The 13,361-nt window shown below is 38.4% G+C and overlaps 1 protein-coding gene across 2 annotated transcripts in view; it reads left to right on the plus strand.

Annotated features, from left to right (window-relative positions):
• Positions 1-13,361, plus strand: part of LOC136030307 (erythroid differentiation-related factor 1-like) — a 76,808-nt gene that overhangs the window by 6,772 nt on the left and 56,675 nt on the right. For both annotated transcript variants that reach the window (XM_065709199.1, XM_065709200.1), the window contains exon 3: positions 4,679-4,784. In XM_065709199.1, coding sequence (XP_065565271.1) covers positions 4,679-4,784 — 106 coding nt within the window. The remainder of the gene's footprint in view (positions 1-4,678; positions 4,785-13,361) is intronic.

Raw genomic sequence — 13,361 nt, forward strand, 5'->3', positions numbered from 1 at the left:
TTGATATATTGCTGAGGTGTCTTACTGGCCATCATAAACACAATGTTTTTGGATTTATTTTAATTGGCCAGTTGAATATCCCTCTCATCAAGTCCTGGAAGTTTCAACTTAATACAATTAGCCATCGCCGTGACATTGCTGATATGCCCTTTTGATAACCTGTATTTTCATATATTTCCTAAAAAATTTCATCTATATGCTCTTAGTCCTACAAGTAGTTGCAATAGAAGTAGTAGTAATAGTAAATGTAGCACTAACAATAGTATTTGCAGTAGTGTGCACATATTGCCTTTTTGTGATATGGTCTTCTCCTTTAAGTATTCTCTAAAAGTTCCAACTTAATACCCAAATCAATTCTTTAGATACACTATTTTGACAATGTACATGCATATAGCGTCTTTTGATTTAGTTTAAATTTCCCCTTAATACTTTAAATGGAGTAGTGTGGTAGCAGTAGTGGTGGTAATTGTATTATTTTTGATAGCATGCAAATATTGCCTTTTTGATCATATCTTGATTTTTCCAAATTAATATATTGAGTTATTCCTGTGTTGTACCCTTTTGACAATCCGTTTACACATAACGTATTTTGACTTAGTTCAACATTCCCCTCAACATTCTCTGAAAAGCTCACCTGAATACTCTTAGTCTTCTTGGAAAGTAAGATTAAACACACATACCTCTCTCAATAACATATATCATGTGTAACCAATGAACAAATTGTCCAATGTAAGTTAGGTTGACATCCCTAATACTGGACCTTTAAACATTGCTGAACAAAATAGCTCTCTTAGAATTTCGATCAGACATATTTTGGGGAATGATCGGCTTGGGGGGGGGGGCTGACGTCCCTCCATTCAGTTTTGACTCGTAAAACGGGCACTAAAATTTCAGACTTCCAATCAAATGAGCTCAATCTGATCCAAAGTTCATGCAACTACCCGTTCTGTAAAAACCTTATATGCTCTGGGCATAACTTACAACCCTTGCCCATGGGCTCTGGGGGATTGTGTACACCCTAAAGACATTGTTATATGATTTTTGGACTATTGTTAACAAAATGGCCATTTCACAATTTCAATTGAATGTGCTTTGGGAAAACAGGATGTCACGGAGGGGGACTGCCCCAGATCAGTGACTCTTTAAAAGGGAACTAGAACATTTGATTTCTAATCAAATGAGCCCCCCACGGAGCTTGTACGACAACACTTTCTATAAAAACCTTGTATGCCCTCGGGGCATAACTTATAACCCTTACACTGAGTGCTCTTTGGGGGGTGGGTACCATTCTCAAAGACATAATTTCCAGACCTTTCAACTACGCCTAAACAAGATGGCTGTCTCAAACTTACCATTAGACGTATTTTGGGAATTAATGGTTGTGGGGGGGGGGGCTTGTTGCCCTCCAATCACTTGACTTTTAAAACAGGTCTTTTCAATTTCCAATCGAATGAGCCTTTTTGAAGTTTCTATGACAACAAATGATCACCTCAAAATTTCTATCAGATGTATTTTGGGAGAATATGAGGTGTTGGGGGAAGGATATATGCCCTCTGATCACTTTGAATCTTAAAAAGGATACTAGAAATTCTTATTACCAATCGACTGAGACCCTACGAAGTTTATACGACCACTCTTTCTATAAAATCTTCATATACCCGCGGGCATAACTTACAACTCTTGCCCCGAGGGCGGTGGATGTCCTCTTCAAAGACATAATTTTCGGACCTTTTGACTATGTTGAACAAAACGGATATCTCAAAATTTTTATTGAATGTGTTTTGGGAAAGGGTTGGCGTATGAGGGAGGTTGGTTCCCTTCCAATCACTTTTGACTATTAAAAGGAGCACTAGCTCCTTCAATTTTCAATCGAATGAGCCTTTTTTGAAGTTTTCTACTTCAAAAATGGCCATCTCAAAATTCTTATTAGTACCATCTAGAGAAATTACGAGGTGTAGTGGGGGGATCCACCCTCCGATCGCATCGAATCTTAAATGGCACTAGAACTTCTAATTACCATTTGAATGAATCCTTTCCGAAGTTTATACGATCACCCTTTCTTTATAAACCTTATATGCCCCCGGGGCATAACTTACACCTCTTGCCCTGAGGGTTTTTTTTGGTAGGGGGGGGGGGTTTCATCCTCAAAGAGATACTTTCTGGACCTTTCAACTATGTTGAAAAAATGGCTATTTCAAAATTTTGATTGGATGTGTTTTGGGAAATAGTGGGCGTATGAGGGAGGTTAGTTCCCCTCCATATCACTTTCCACTATTAAAAGGGGCTCCAGCTTCTTCAATTTCCAATCGAATGAACCTTTTTTGAAGTTTCTATGAGAGCAAATGGCCATCTAAAAATTTCCATTAGTTGTATTTAGGGAAAATACGTGGTGGGCGGGGAGTAACCAACTTCCGATCACCCTGAATTTTAAAAAAGGCACTAGAACTTCTGATTACCAATTCAATCAGCCCTTTCCGAAGTTCATACGATCACCTTTTCTATATAAAACTTATATGACCCAAGGGCATAACTTACAACCTTTGCCCTGAGGAGTGTAGGGGGGGGGGGGTTTGTCATCCTCAAATAACTAGTTTTCTGACCTCTCAACTACGTTTAACAAAGTGGCTATATTAAAATTTTGATTGGATGTGTTTGGGTAAATGGTGCGTATGGGAGGGGATTTCGTTGCCCTCCAATCACTTTCGACGATTAAAAAGGGCACTAGCCCTTTAAATTTCCAATCGAATGAGCCCTTTCCAAAGTTTCTATGACAACAAATGGCCATCCCAAAATTTCTATCAGATGCTTTTAGGGAACTTACGAGGTGTTTTGGGGGGGGTATCCATCCTTCCATCACTCCGAATCTCAAAAAGGGCATTCAAACTCTTGATTGGCAATGCAATGAGCCTCCTCCGAAGTTTTTACGATCACCCTTTCTGTGTAAACTTTATATGCCCCTAAGGCATAACTCTTAACCTTGTCCTGAGGGCTGTAGGGGGGGTTGTCATCTTCAAATAAATAATTTTCAGACCTTTCAACTATGTTTAACAAAATGGCCGTCTTAAAATTTCGATTGAATGTGTCTTGAGAAATTGTGGGCGTGGGAGTCACTTTTTACTTGTGTCGCAAATTGTGGGTGTCCAGTCAATTTTTACTTTTTAAAAGGAAACTAGCCCTTTCAATTTCCAATCAAATGAGCCCTTTCATATTTTTGACGACAACTCTTTCGATACGAAGTGCCCAGGTCTAAAAAAAAAAATAGTAATAATAATAATACTTTGTGCCCACATTGCTCTTTATTTTGGCAGTGCTATTGCACTGCCGAAGATTTTTAGCTTGACAGATTCTTAGATGTAAATTTTCAAAACCTTGTTTTGTGGGAGGAGGGCTTGATATATTGCTAACAATGTAAGTTGAACTGCCCAAAACTGAACTGTAGCCAAGCCAAGATTGTTGTTTGACTCCCTGAATCCACCGAGGGTCTGAAAAATTGCGACACTTAGTTTTGGTTTAAGAAATCACAATTTCTTTATTATAATTATTATATTTTATATAATTTTTTTTTGAACGATGAACAATTTGATGAATCTGGCTGGGCAAATGCCTATTTGCGCCTATATCCATGCCTATTTGCCATACTGTAAATCCTGGGATTCTTAAAGTTTTTTTTTTGTGATGTTTATTATTTTTCATCTGATATGCCTATTTCTTTGTTCCTAATCAAATTTGTGATCCTCCAAATTTTTGCCCACTCTCTTCCCCTAAAAATCCTACAGACATGGCAGATCAAGCATGTACACTCCTGGCTTATATCTCCATCCTAAATATTAAGGATACGGATATTTCCCGCACGATTTTCATTATTTTTACCGTAATTTGCCCGTTTTGATTGTTTTTTTTTTTCACGTTCCACCCTTTTTCCATTTATGAACAATATTTTGGTGTTATGTCCAGCTTTTATTTTGTTACTTTCTTTTTTGTGTTTTTTTTTTCAATGTTGCAGGCAACAATTCTTAAATGAATTCTGAAGCAAAATATGAGCTTTTTAGACTGCTAGACTCCATTTGTACCGTAATTAACATATCTATTTGTGTTTTATTTTTTAGTTTTAACATTGTATCCGCCTTTATGAAGTGAATGGTTTGGATATTTAATTTCATTACTGCATTGTTGTTTTTTTAATCCTACTTCTGCTCTTCTCACTGGTACTAACTTCTGAACATAGCAAAACTAGTGACTGTATATGTGTACCATTTTTGCTTACTATTCAAAATTTTTGCAACATTACCTCATCAAAGACTATATTCTTTTAATGTCTTTGTTTCTAATCAAAGTTGTACTCCTCCAAATTATTGCCCCTCCCCCAAAAATCCTAAGTACATATCAGATCAAGCATGTACACTCTTCATGCTTTTGCTTCCTTCTAAATATCAAGGTTATTGGTATTTCCTCCATGATTTTCATTATTTTTACCATAATTTGCCTGTTTGTTTTTTTCGTTTCCACGTACCACCTCCTTTCTAAAAGTGAACAAAATTTTGATGCCATATCCTTTCTTTTGTATTGATGCAGGCAACAATTCTGTAATAGTTTTTGAAACAAATTCTGAACTTTATAGGTATTTAGACGGCTCCATTTGTGCTAAAATTATGATGTTTATTTGTGTTTTATTTTATAGTTTTAACATTGCATCCGCCTTCATGGAGTGTATTGGAGAGGTAGATGTCGTTGCTGATGCTGAAAGCATAAAGAAGCTTCTCAAGATTCCATTTAGCAAAGCATCGGTAAATTAATCTATTTCTTATTGTTTAGTATCTCTATTTTTTTGGTTATATTTTTTTAATCCCACCTCTACTCCTCTTAGTGGAGGAGAACTTTTTAAATTTCCAAAATTCATATTTAATCTAGAATAAGAAAGTTGGTTGTTGGTTTTAAAGCTAACTTTCTATTAATTACAAAATTTCAACACAAGTAGGTCTATTTTTCCTTCTGCTCAAAAATCTTTTTGTTTACCTTATAGCTCTTTTTCTCCCATTTTACTTGCAGGAACAGATTTTTTTATTCTTATTTATATATAAACAGTGTTGTCGTGTAATTTGAATTGTCTCTAAGCAGGTGTCATCTTTAGTGTTTACGATATTGAATTTCTTCATTGTATTTCTTTTTTAAATCCCACGTCTACTCTTCTCAGTAGCGCTAATTTCTTAGCTTTCCAAAGATAATGACTATATTTGGGTACCACCTACACTTATGCTGAAAAAAAAATTAATAGGGTTACCACGCCTGAAACATTTTTCAATTTGAGGAGACAATACTTAACAGATTTGATCTGGGGACATTCTACTTCCAATTACCAAAATACAGCATCAGCCTAGCCGTTTTGCCGAGTATTTTTCCTCCATTAGCAACCCCTACATAGTAGGCACCAAAATTACAAAATTCAACACGAGTCCTTTCTTTTTTGCTCCAAAATCTTATTAATTTTTTCATTTAAAAATTCTTCCAGACTCAAGATGCTCTGTTTCTTTGTATTTAATAAGAGCTCCGTGGACAAGCTGTGCCTGGAAACCCAGGGACTGAGGTTCAAATCTGCATGTTACAAGGCCCTCAACCTCTAAGAGTGGTGACATTTGAGGGAAGTATAGCCATGAAATTTACACGGCATTGTTCTGTGTGGAGCTCATGCAGCTTTATACTTTAGAGGATTGTTAGTAGTTCTAGTATTCATTCCGATAAACGACCATCTTAGGGGAAGGAAAAGGAGGGTGTTATCTTTCTGACGAAAAATATAAAAATTTTAAAAAGAGGTATGACTTATGGAAGTAGTATGGCCCGTTTCTGGCAAATGGCACTTTTTTTTAAACTTTATCCTCTCCCTTGGAAAATTTATCCGGCTAGTCCTTTCTCAAAAATCTTTGCGTACTAATTCTGTTGTACTTTTAATCTCAATTTAATACTATTAATTAAAAGAAATCTTTCCGGAAAAGAAGTTTTCCAAAGAAAAGTAAAGACCATATTGAACTTAAGATCAGAAGAAATAGAAACCTACAATAACTCAAACTCAAAACGACCAGAAATTAAACAGTTCGTGGTGACTAACTGTAAGTAAGGAGCGACCCGGCTCAAAAGAAACCCAAACTCTGAAAAACAGAATTTTGACACTAATAGCTACATCAGAATAATCGGATTTTTGTGCTGATTTCAAACATACAAGTTTCATCAAGTTTAATCTTTCCCATCAAAAGGTTCGAGCCTGAGAAAATTTACCTTGTTTTCGAAAAAAGGGAAAACAACCCCTATAATTCAGAGAATCTTAATGAAAATTACACCTTCTGATTCAGCGTATCGGAAAACCATTCAGTAGAAGTTTCAAACTCCTATCTGCTAAAACGTGGAATTTTGAATTTTTTGCAAGAAGAAAAATCACGGATGCGTGTTTATTTTTTATATTTTTTCCAGGGGTGATCGTATCGACCCAGTAGTTCTAGAATGTTGCGAGAGGGCTCATTCGAACGGAAACTAAAAGTTCTAGTGCCCTTTTTAAGTGACCGAAAAATCGGAGGTTAATTAGACCCCTCCCACGCTCATTTTTTTCCAAAGTCACCTGATCAAAATTTCGAGATAGGCATTTTGTTCAGCATAGTCTAAAAATGTAATAACTATGTCTCTGAGGATGACTTAATCCCCCTCAGTCCCCGGGAGAAGGGCAACCCAGGTTGTAAACTTTGGAGTTTTTATTTTATGGTGTTTGGTCTATTTTGGTCAAAACGAAAATCTAAAAAAATTAATCGGACGCAAAAAGACGGTTGGGAGGGGGGTCTAGCTGCCCTCAGATTACTTTTGACTCTAAAAAATAGAACTTGACCTTTAAATTTTTTGTCATTTTAGCCTCTTCTGAAGTTTACCTCTTCCACAAAAACCTTATATGCTTCCGGTTGTAATTTACAACCCTTCCCCCAGGCTCTGAGAGGGGGGAGGGGGGTTGGTAGACCCCTTAGTTTTTGTTATCTGATTTTTGGACTGTTTCAAAATAAATACTATCCCAAAATTTTGATTTAATTAGTTTGGGGAAAAGAGTGTGTACGAGGGGTGGGGGGTAGATGCCCTCTGTTCGCTTCTGACTTTTTAAAAGGGTAACTAGAACTTTCAATTTCCAACCAAATCAGCCACCTCTGAAGTTTATACGACCTCTGTTATATAAAAACTTTATGTACTCCCGGGACATAACTCAAAACACTTGCCCCTGGGCTCTGGACGTTTGTGTCGACCCCGAAATTTTTAAAAATATGATGTTTGCAGTATTTTTAGCAAACTGGCTATCTCAAAAATTTTATCGGATGGATTTGGGGATAAAGGGTGTGGGGGTGGATGGTTGTCCTTTGATCTCTTTTGAATCCTTGAAAGTGAACTAGAACTTTCTATTTCCAATTAAATAAGCCCTCTCTGAAGTTTATACGAGCATCCCTTTTATAAGAACCATATATGCCCCCAGGGCATGAATTACAACGCCTGCCCCGGGACCTGGGGGGCTGTGTTTTTATCTGAGTTTTTATTATCTGATGTTTAAACTATTTTCAACGAAATTGCTATCTCAAATTTTTCATCGGGTGGGTTTGGGGAAAAAAGGCGTGGGGGGGGGGTAGTTGCCTTCCGATATCTTTTGACTCTTAAAAAGTGAACCAGAATTTTCAATTTCTATTCAAATGAGCCTCTCTAAAGTTTATACGAGCATCCCTTCTATAAGAACCATATATGCCCCTAGGGCATAACTGACAGCACTTGCCCCCGTGCCCTGGGGGACTGTGTCGACCCCAGAGCTTTTATGGCACTTTTTAACCAAGTATTACCTTGGTATTAACCAAGTCACATATAGCGATCACAAATTCTGTCGGTCTGTCTGTCTGTCGGTCCCGGTTTTGCTACTTTAGGCACTTCCAGGTAAGCTAGTACGATGAAATTTGGCAGGCGTATCAGGGACCGGACCAGATTAAATCAGAAATAGTCGTTTTCCTGATTTGACCATCTGGGGGGGGGGATTGGGGGGCCGGTTAATTCGGAAAAAAATAGAAAAAAAATGAAGTATTCTTTACTTACGAACGGGTGATGGGATCTTAATGAAAATTGATGCTTGGAATGATATCGTTTCTCAGAGCTCTTATTTTAAATCCCGAACAGATCCAATGACAATGGGGGGAGTTGGAGGGAGGGAACCTAAAATCTTGGAAAACGCTTAGAGTGGAGGGATTGGGATGAAACTTTGTTGGAAAAATAAGCACAAGTCCTAGATATGGGATTGACATAACCAGAACGGATCTGCTCTCTTTGGGGGAGTTGGGGGGAGGGTTAATTCTAAAAAATAAAAAAATGAGGTATTTTTAACTTACGAAGGAGGTATCAGATCTTAATGAACTTTGACGTTTGGAAGGATATCATGTCTCAGAGCTCTTATTTTAAATTCCGACTGGATCCGGTGAAGGGGAAATTGTGGGAGGGGGGTGGAATCTAAAATCTTGGAAAACGCTTAGAGTTGAGGGATCGGGGTGAAACTTGGTAGGACAAGTAAGCACAAGTCCTAGATACGGGACTGATATAACCGGAACGGATCTGCTCTCTTTGGGGGAGTTGGGGGGAGGCTTAATTCTAAAAAAAATAGAAAAAAATGAGGTATTTTTAACTTACGAGAGTGATCGTATCTTAATGAATTTTCATATTTAGAAGGACATCAAAACTCAGATCTCTTATTTTAAATCCTGACCGGATACAGTGTCATTATGGGAGGGGGGCCGGAAATCTTTGAAAACGCTTAAAGCGGTGAGATCAGGATGAAACTTGGTGGAAAGAATAAGCACAAGTCCAAGATAGGTGAATAACATAACCGGAACGGATCTGCTCTCTTTGGTGGAGTTGGGGGGAGGGTAATTCGGAAAAATTAGAAAAAATGAGGTATTTGTAACTTACAAAGGGTGATCAGATCTTAATGAAATTGGATTTCTAAAAGGATTTTGTGCTTTAGAACTCTCATTTTAAATCCCGACCAGATCCGGTGACATTGAAGGGAGCTGGAGGGGAAAACCAGAATTCTTGGAAAACGTGAAAATCGAGGTATCTTACGAATGGGTGATCGGATCTTAATGAAACTCGATATATGGAAGAATCTTATGTCTCAGATGCTCCATTTTGAATTTGAATCGAATCTGGGGACACAGAGGGTTGGAGGGGGGAAACAGAAATCTTGGAAACCGAAAATCTTGGAAAACGCTTAGAGTGGAGAAATCGGGATGAAACTTGACGGATAGAATAAGCACAAGTTATAGATTCGAGATTGACATAATTGGTACGGATCCGTTTTCTTTGGGGGAGCTGGGGGTTGTTAATTTGGAAAAATTAGAAAAATTGAGGTATTTTTAACTTAAGAACGGGTGACCGGATCTTAATGAAATTTGATATTTAGAAGGAACTCTTGTCTCAGATTTCTTATTTTAAATCACGACCAGATCTGTTGACATTGGTGGGAGTTGGAGGGAGAAATCAGAAATCTTGGAAAACGCTTATAAATGTCGTAGATACGTGATTGACGTAACCGGACTGGATCCGATCTCTTTGGGGGAGTTAGGTTGTGGGGTTCAGTGCTTTGGTGAGTTTGGTGCTTCTGGACGTGCTAGGACGATGGAAATTGGTAGGCGTGTCAGGGAGCGGCACAAATTGACATGATAAAGTCGTTTTCCCCGATTCGGCCATCTGGGGGCTGAAGGGAGAAGAAAATTAGAAAAATTGAGGTATTTTTAACTTAGAGTGAGTGATCGGATCCTAATGAATTTTGATATTTAGAAGGACCTCGTGACTCAGAGCTCTTATTTTAAATCCCAACTGGCATTAAGCCTATGATTTTCCTTTTAAAGCAATCTATTGATTCTTAGAATTTTTCTAGAGCTCACACCATATGAACTCTTGGCTCTTACGACCTCATCACAAGTGCCATATGAGCTCTTAGCTCTTGTTAATATTTGACGTTTAAACTATCTTTAACAAAACGACTATCTCAAAATTTTTATCGGATGTATTTGAGGAAAAAAGGGTATGGGGGGGGGGGGAGCTAGTTGCCCTCCAATCACTTTCGACTCTTATACTTCCGGTTCCCAATCGAATGATCCCCCTCTGAAGTTTATACCATGACACCTGCCGTATGAAGTGCCTCTGGGAATAAAATAATAATAAAACATTGGAGCTGTATGGCCTTTACTATAGGCAACACTATAGCGTTGCCTCTGATAGTTTGTATCTCTCGTTCGTATGACTTGCGTATAAAGGTACTGGGGGGGGGGATCTTGTTTATTTTACAAATGAAAATAATAAATAATTATAAAAGATCAGTAAAAACGATAAGATGTAAAAAATACTACTACTACTACTACTAACATCTTCCTGCAGCATCAATCCGCCTGAGACTAACACAGCTGTGCACGCTCTTCCTCCATCCCAATCTATTCAAAGCTTCCCTTTTTATGCCCCTCCCAAGAACTTCAAATTTTCTTTGAATCCTTTCTTACGACGTCCTCCCGCTCCATTTGAGGACGACCTGCTTTTTGTTTGGTTCTAGATGGAAGGCCGGAAAGGATGATCTTTGGCATCTATCATCATCCATCCCCAATATGTGTCCTAGGTATCTCAAATCCTCTCTCACTATAGCTCTAGAAAGTGAGATAGAGTCACAATTTTCATAATAGCTTACTGTTTGAAAAACGTTCAGTCAAGTGGGTACCCAAAGCAATCCGCAGACAGTTCCTCTGGGAAAAATACAACAACTTCTCCTCCGTCTTCCGATGCACTCACGATTCAGAAGCATATCTGACCACTGTCATCGATGCAGCTTCAAATATTCTATTCTTAGTTCGTAGACTAATCTTCCTGTTCTTCCAAACTTTTTTCACTGTGAAAAAACACCCTGGGTATTCTTTGGCTATTCTACTTTCAACATTTTTCGGTCTTCTCATTACCCAACATTACCTCTTCACCTTTACTTATTCCTAGTCTTAGCGACTTAGTCTTCTTAACATTGATTTTGAAATCTATTCTTGTACCCTTAACTCGCAAAATGAATCAAACGCTTGTTCATATAGCTGAGGAGTAAACGGGTCTAATGACCCATACACATGTCAGTTGTTAATCTAAGAGTGATAATTTGGTCGATGCATACTCTTCCCTTCTTAAAACTCCACTGTTCTTCTCTTAAAACTCTAACTATGGCCTCTGTAAGTCTAACAAGTATCTTCGTGCTAAGTAGTTTGCTTTCTACAGAAGCTAATGCCTCTATAGTAACCACATTGACTTTCATCACCTGTCTCATAAAGGGGTTTGATTAGAGTTTTCATAAAATTGCTTGGTGTTTCCACGCTTTCAAAAATCAAATTCTTAATCTTCCGTAGTTTATCTGTAACTTGACAACCATCAAATTCCAAAAAATTATTTACCATACTATCAGCACCTGGGGCCCTATTTTTTAATCCTTTTGGCCCTTTCTCTTATTCTGTCTCGCAGAATAAATCTTCCTTGACTTCTAGGCTTATTACAGGCTTTACAGCTCCATCACAGATGATTATTTGCCGCTAGTCCTGTTAATTACCTCATTTTCCAATGCTGAGGTATTTTATATGCCTTCTTTTGAACGTGTCAAGGGAAGAATTGTCCGGGATTACCTCTGCCGGCAATCCATTCCATGTGGCAACCGATCACTGGGCAAAACTCGTTTCCAGATATTCTTGGCGGGGAGTATCCTGCTCAAGGTAGTTCTGACGAGTTGTACTTCGGTGAGTTAATCGCAAGGGCATTGATCTAACAGTAACGAGCTTTGATAGCTCCTCTGATGGAGGGTTATGCATGTACTTGTAGAAAACCGACATGGACGGCGCGTCGAGGGTGTTCCTGGATCAACTGTGGGGTTTTGTCTTTCGTGTCGACAGATGCTGCTACACGAGCTGCTCTATTTTGAATTTGTTGGAGTGGAGTGATGTGGCTTTTTGTTGTACCAGGGAAGAGAGGACATGCCTATTCCATGACAGTTCTGATGCACGAAATAAAAAGTGGCAGAATAAACTCATCAAGGAGAAGACTTTGGCATCTTATGATAACTCCTAACTTCTTGGAGCAAGAGGACTAAGATGCTCAGGCCATGAAAGATCCAAAGAGAAATAAACTACAAGTAGGTGCAGCGTATCAATTTGCGTTATTGCCTCTCCTTGAATGCGAAATCAGGATGAGCCCTCATATTACGCGCCTTAGAAATTAGGAGCTCTTTCGTTTTCGATGCCTTAAAACTTACAAGCCATGCATCTGCCCGTGCCTCAATTCTGTCCAGATCAGCCTGAAGTTACTTTTGGAATTCGCTGGGATCTTCGTCGTTTGCAATTGATGTTTTTGTTGTCGTGTTATCAGCAAAGTGATGAGGATTCTTCACAAGGTTGTTCCTAAGTCATTTATGAACACCAAGAAAAGAGATAGCCCAAGAATGCATCCTTGGAGTACTCCTAGTATTCTCCTTGGATTATTATGCCTGATTTAGGGAAATTCTGCTTCACAAATTTCAAGCAATCTTCCAGATGATCGGTGATTTTCATCTTAGGTGGGTTATAGACTGTATCGATAACAAACGACTTGTTTGCTAGATTTACTTTCTCCCAAAGGTTCATCTTATCACTAGGAATCGAAAGTGCAAAAAATGGGAAGTTATTTTTAAGGTAGGCTAAATAGCAATACCACTTCCACCAAAAGTTGAGCTTCTCGGGTTTTTGCGGTTCAGCCTTAGCAGAGTGTAACCAGGAATGTTGATCTCGCTATCAATGACGCCAGAATTCAGGATGATCTCAGATACACACATGACAGAAGGGGGAGATCTCATTCATCGTATGCTGTAGGTGATCCAACTTGGACCTGAGACTACGTACATTACAGTGGGTAACAGTAAACATGTCTGTAAGAATTGTCTTGGGATGGGTATTTGATCGTCTACTAGAAAGAAGTCCGATCCGAGGCTGTTTTTTCCCTTTGAAAACTTGGTAATTAGTGGCTGAATGGGTAGTTGGCTCAAACAGCCGACAAAAGAAATCCTGAGACAGACATTGCCTCATCAGATAAGGAGCAGTCATAAGGCCTTATTCTCAACCTCAGCAAGGGTCGTGGTGACCTCAATAGGGGATAAATTCAAATTCAAATTCATTTTATTTAAAAAACATTCGACGGACAGAGCCGATTATTAGTTTTTATTGTCATACACACACAAAAATTCGTCGACAAGTCAAAATTAACATTCACAAAATTATAATATATACAATTAACAATAATAATTGTCACATACACACGAAAATAAG

This window comes from Artemia franciscana, chromosome 8, assembly GCF_032884065.1.
Source record: "Artemia franciscana chromosome 8, ASM3288406v1, whole genome shotgun sequence".
Taxonomy (NCBI): Eukaryota; Metazoa; Arthropoda; class Branchiopoda; order Anostraca; family Artemiidae; genus Artemia; species Artemia franciscana.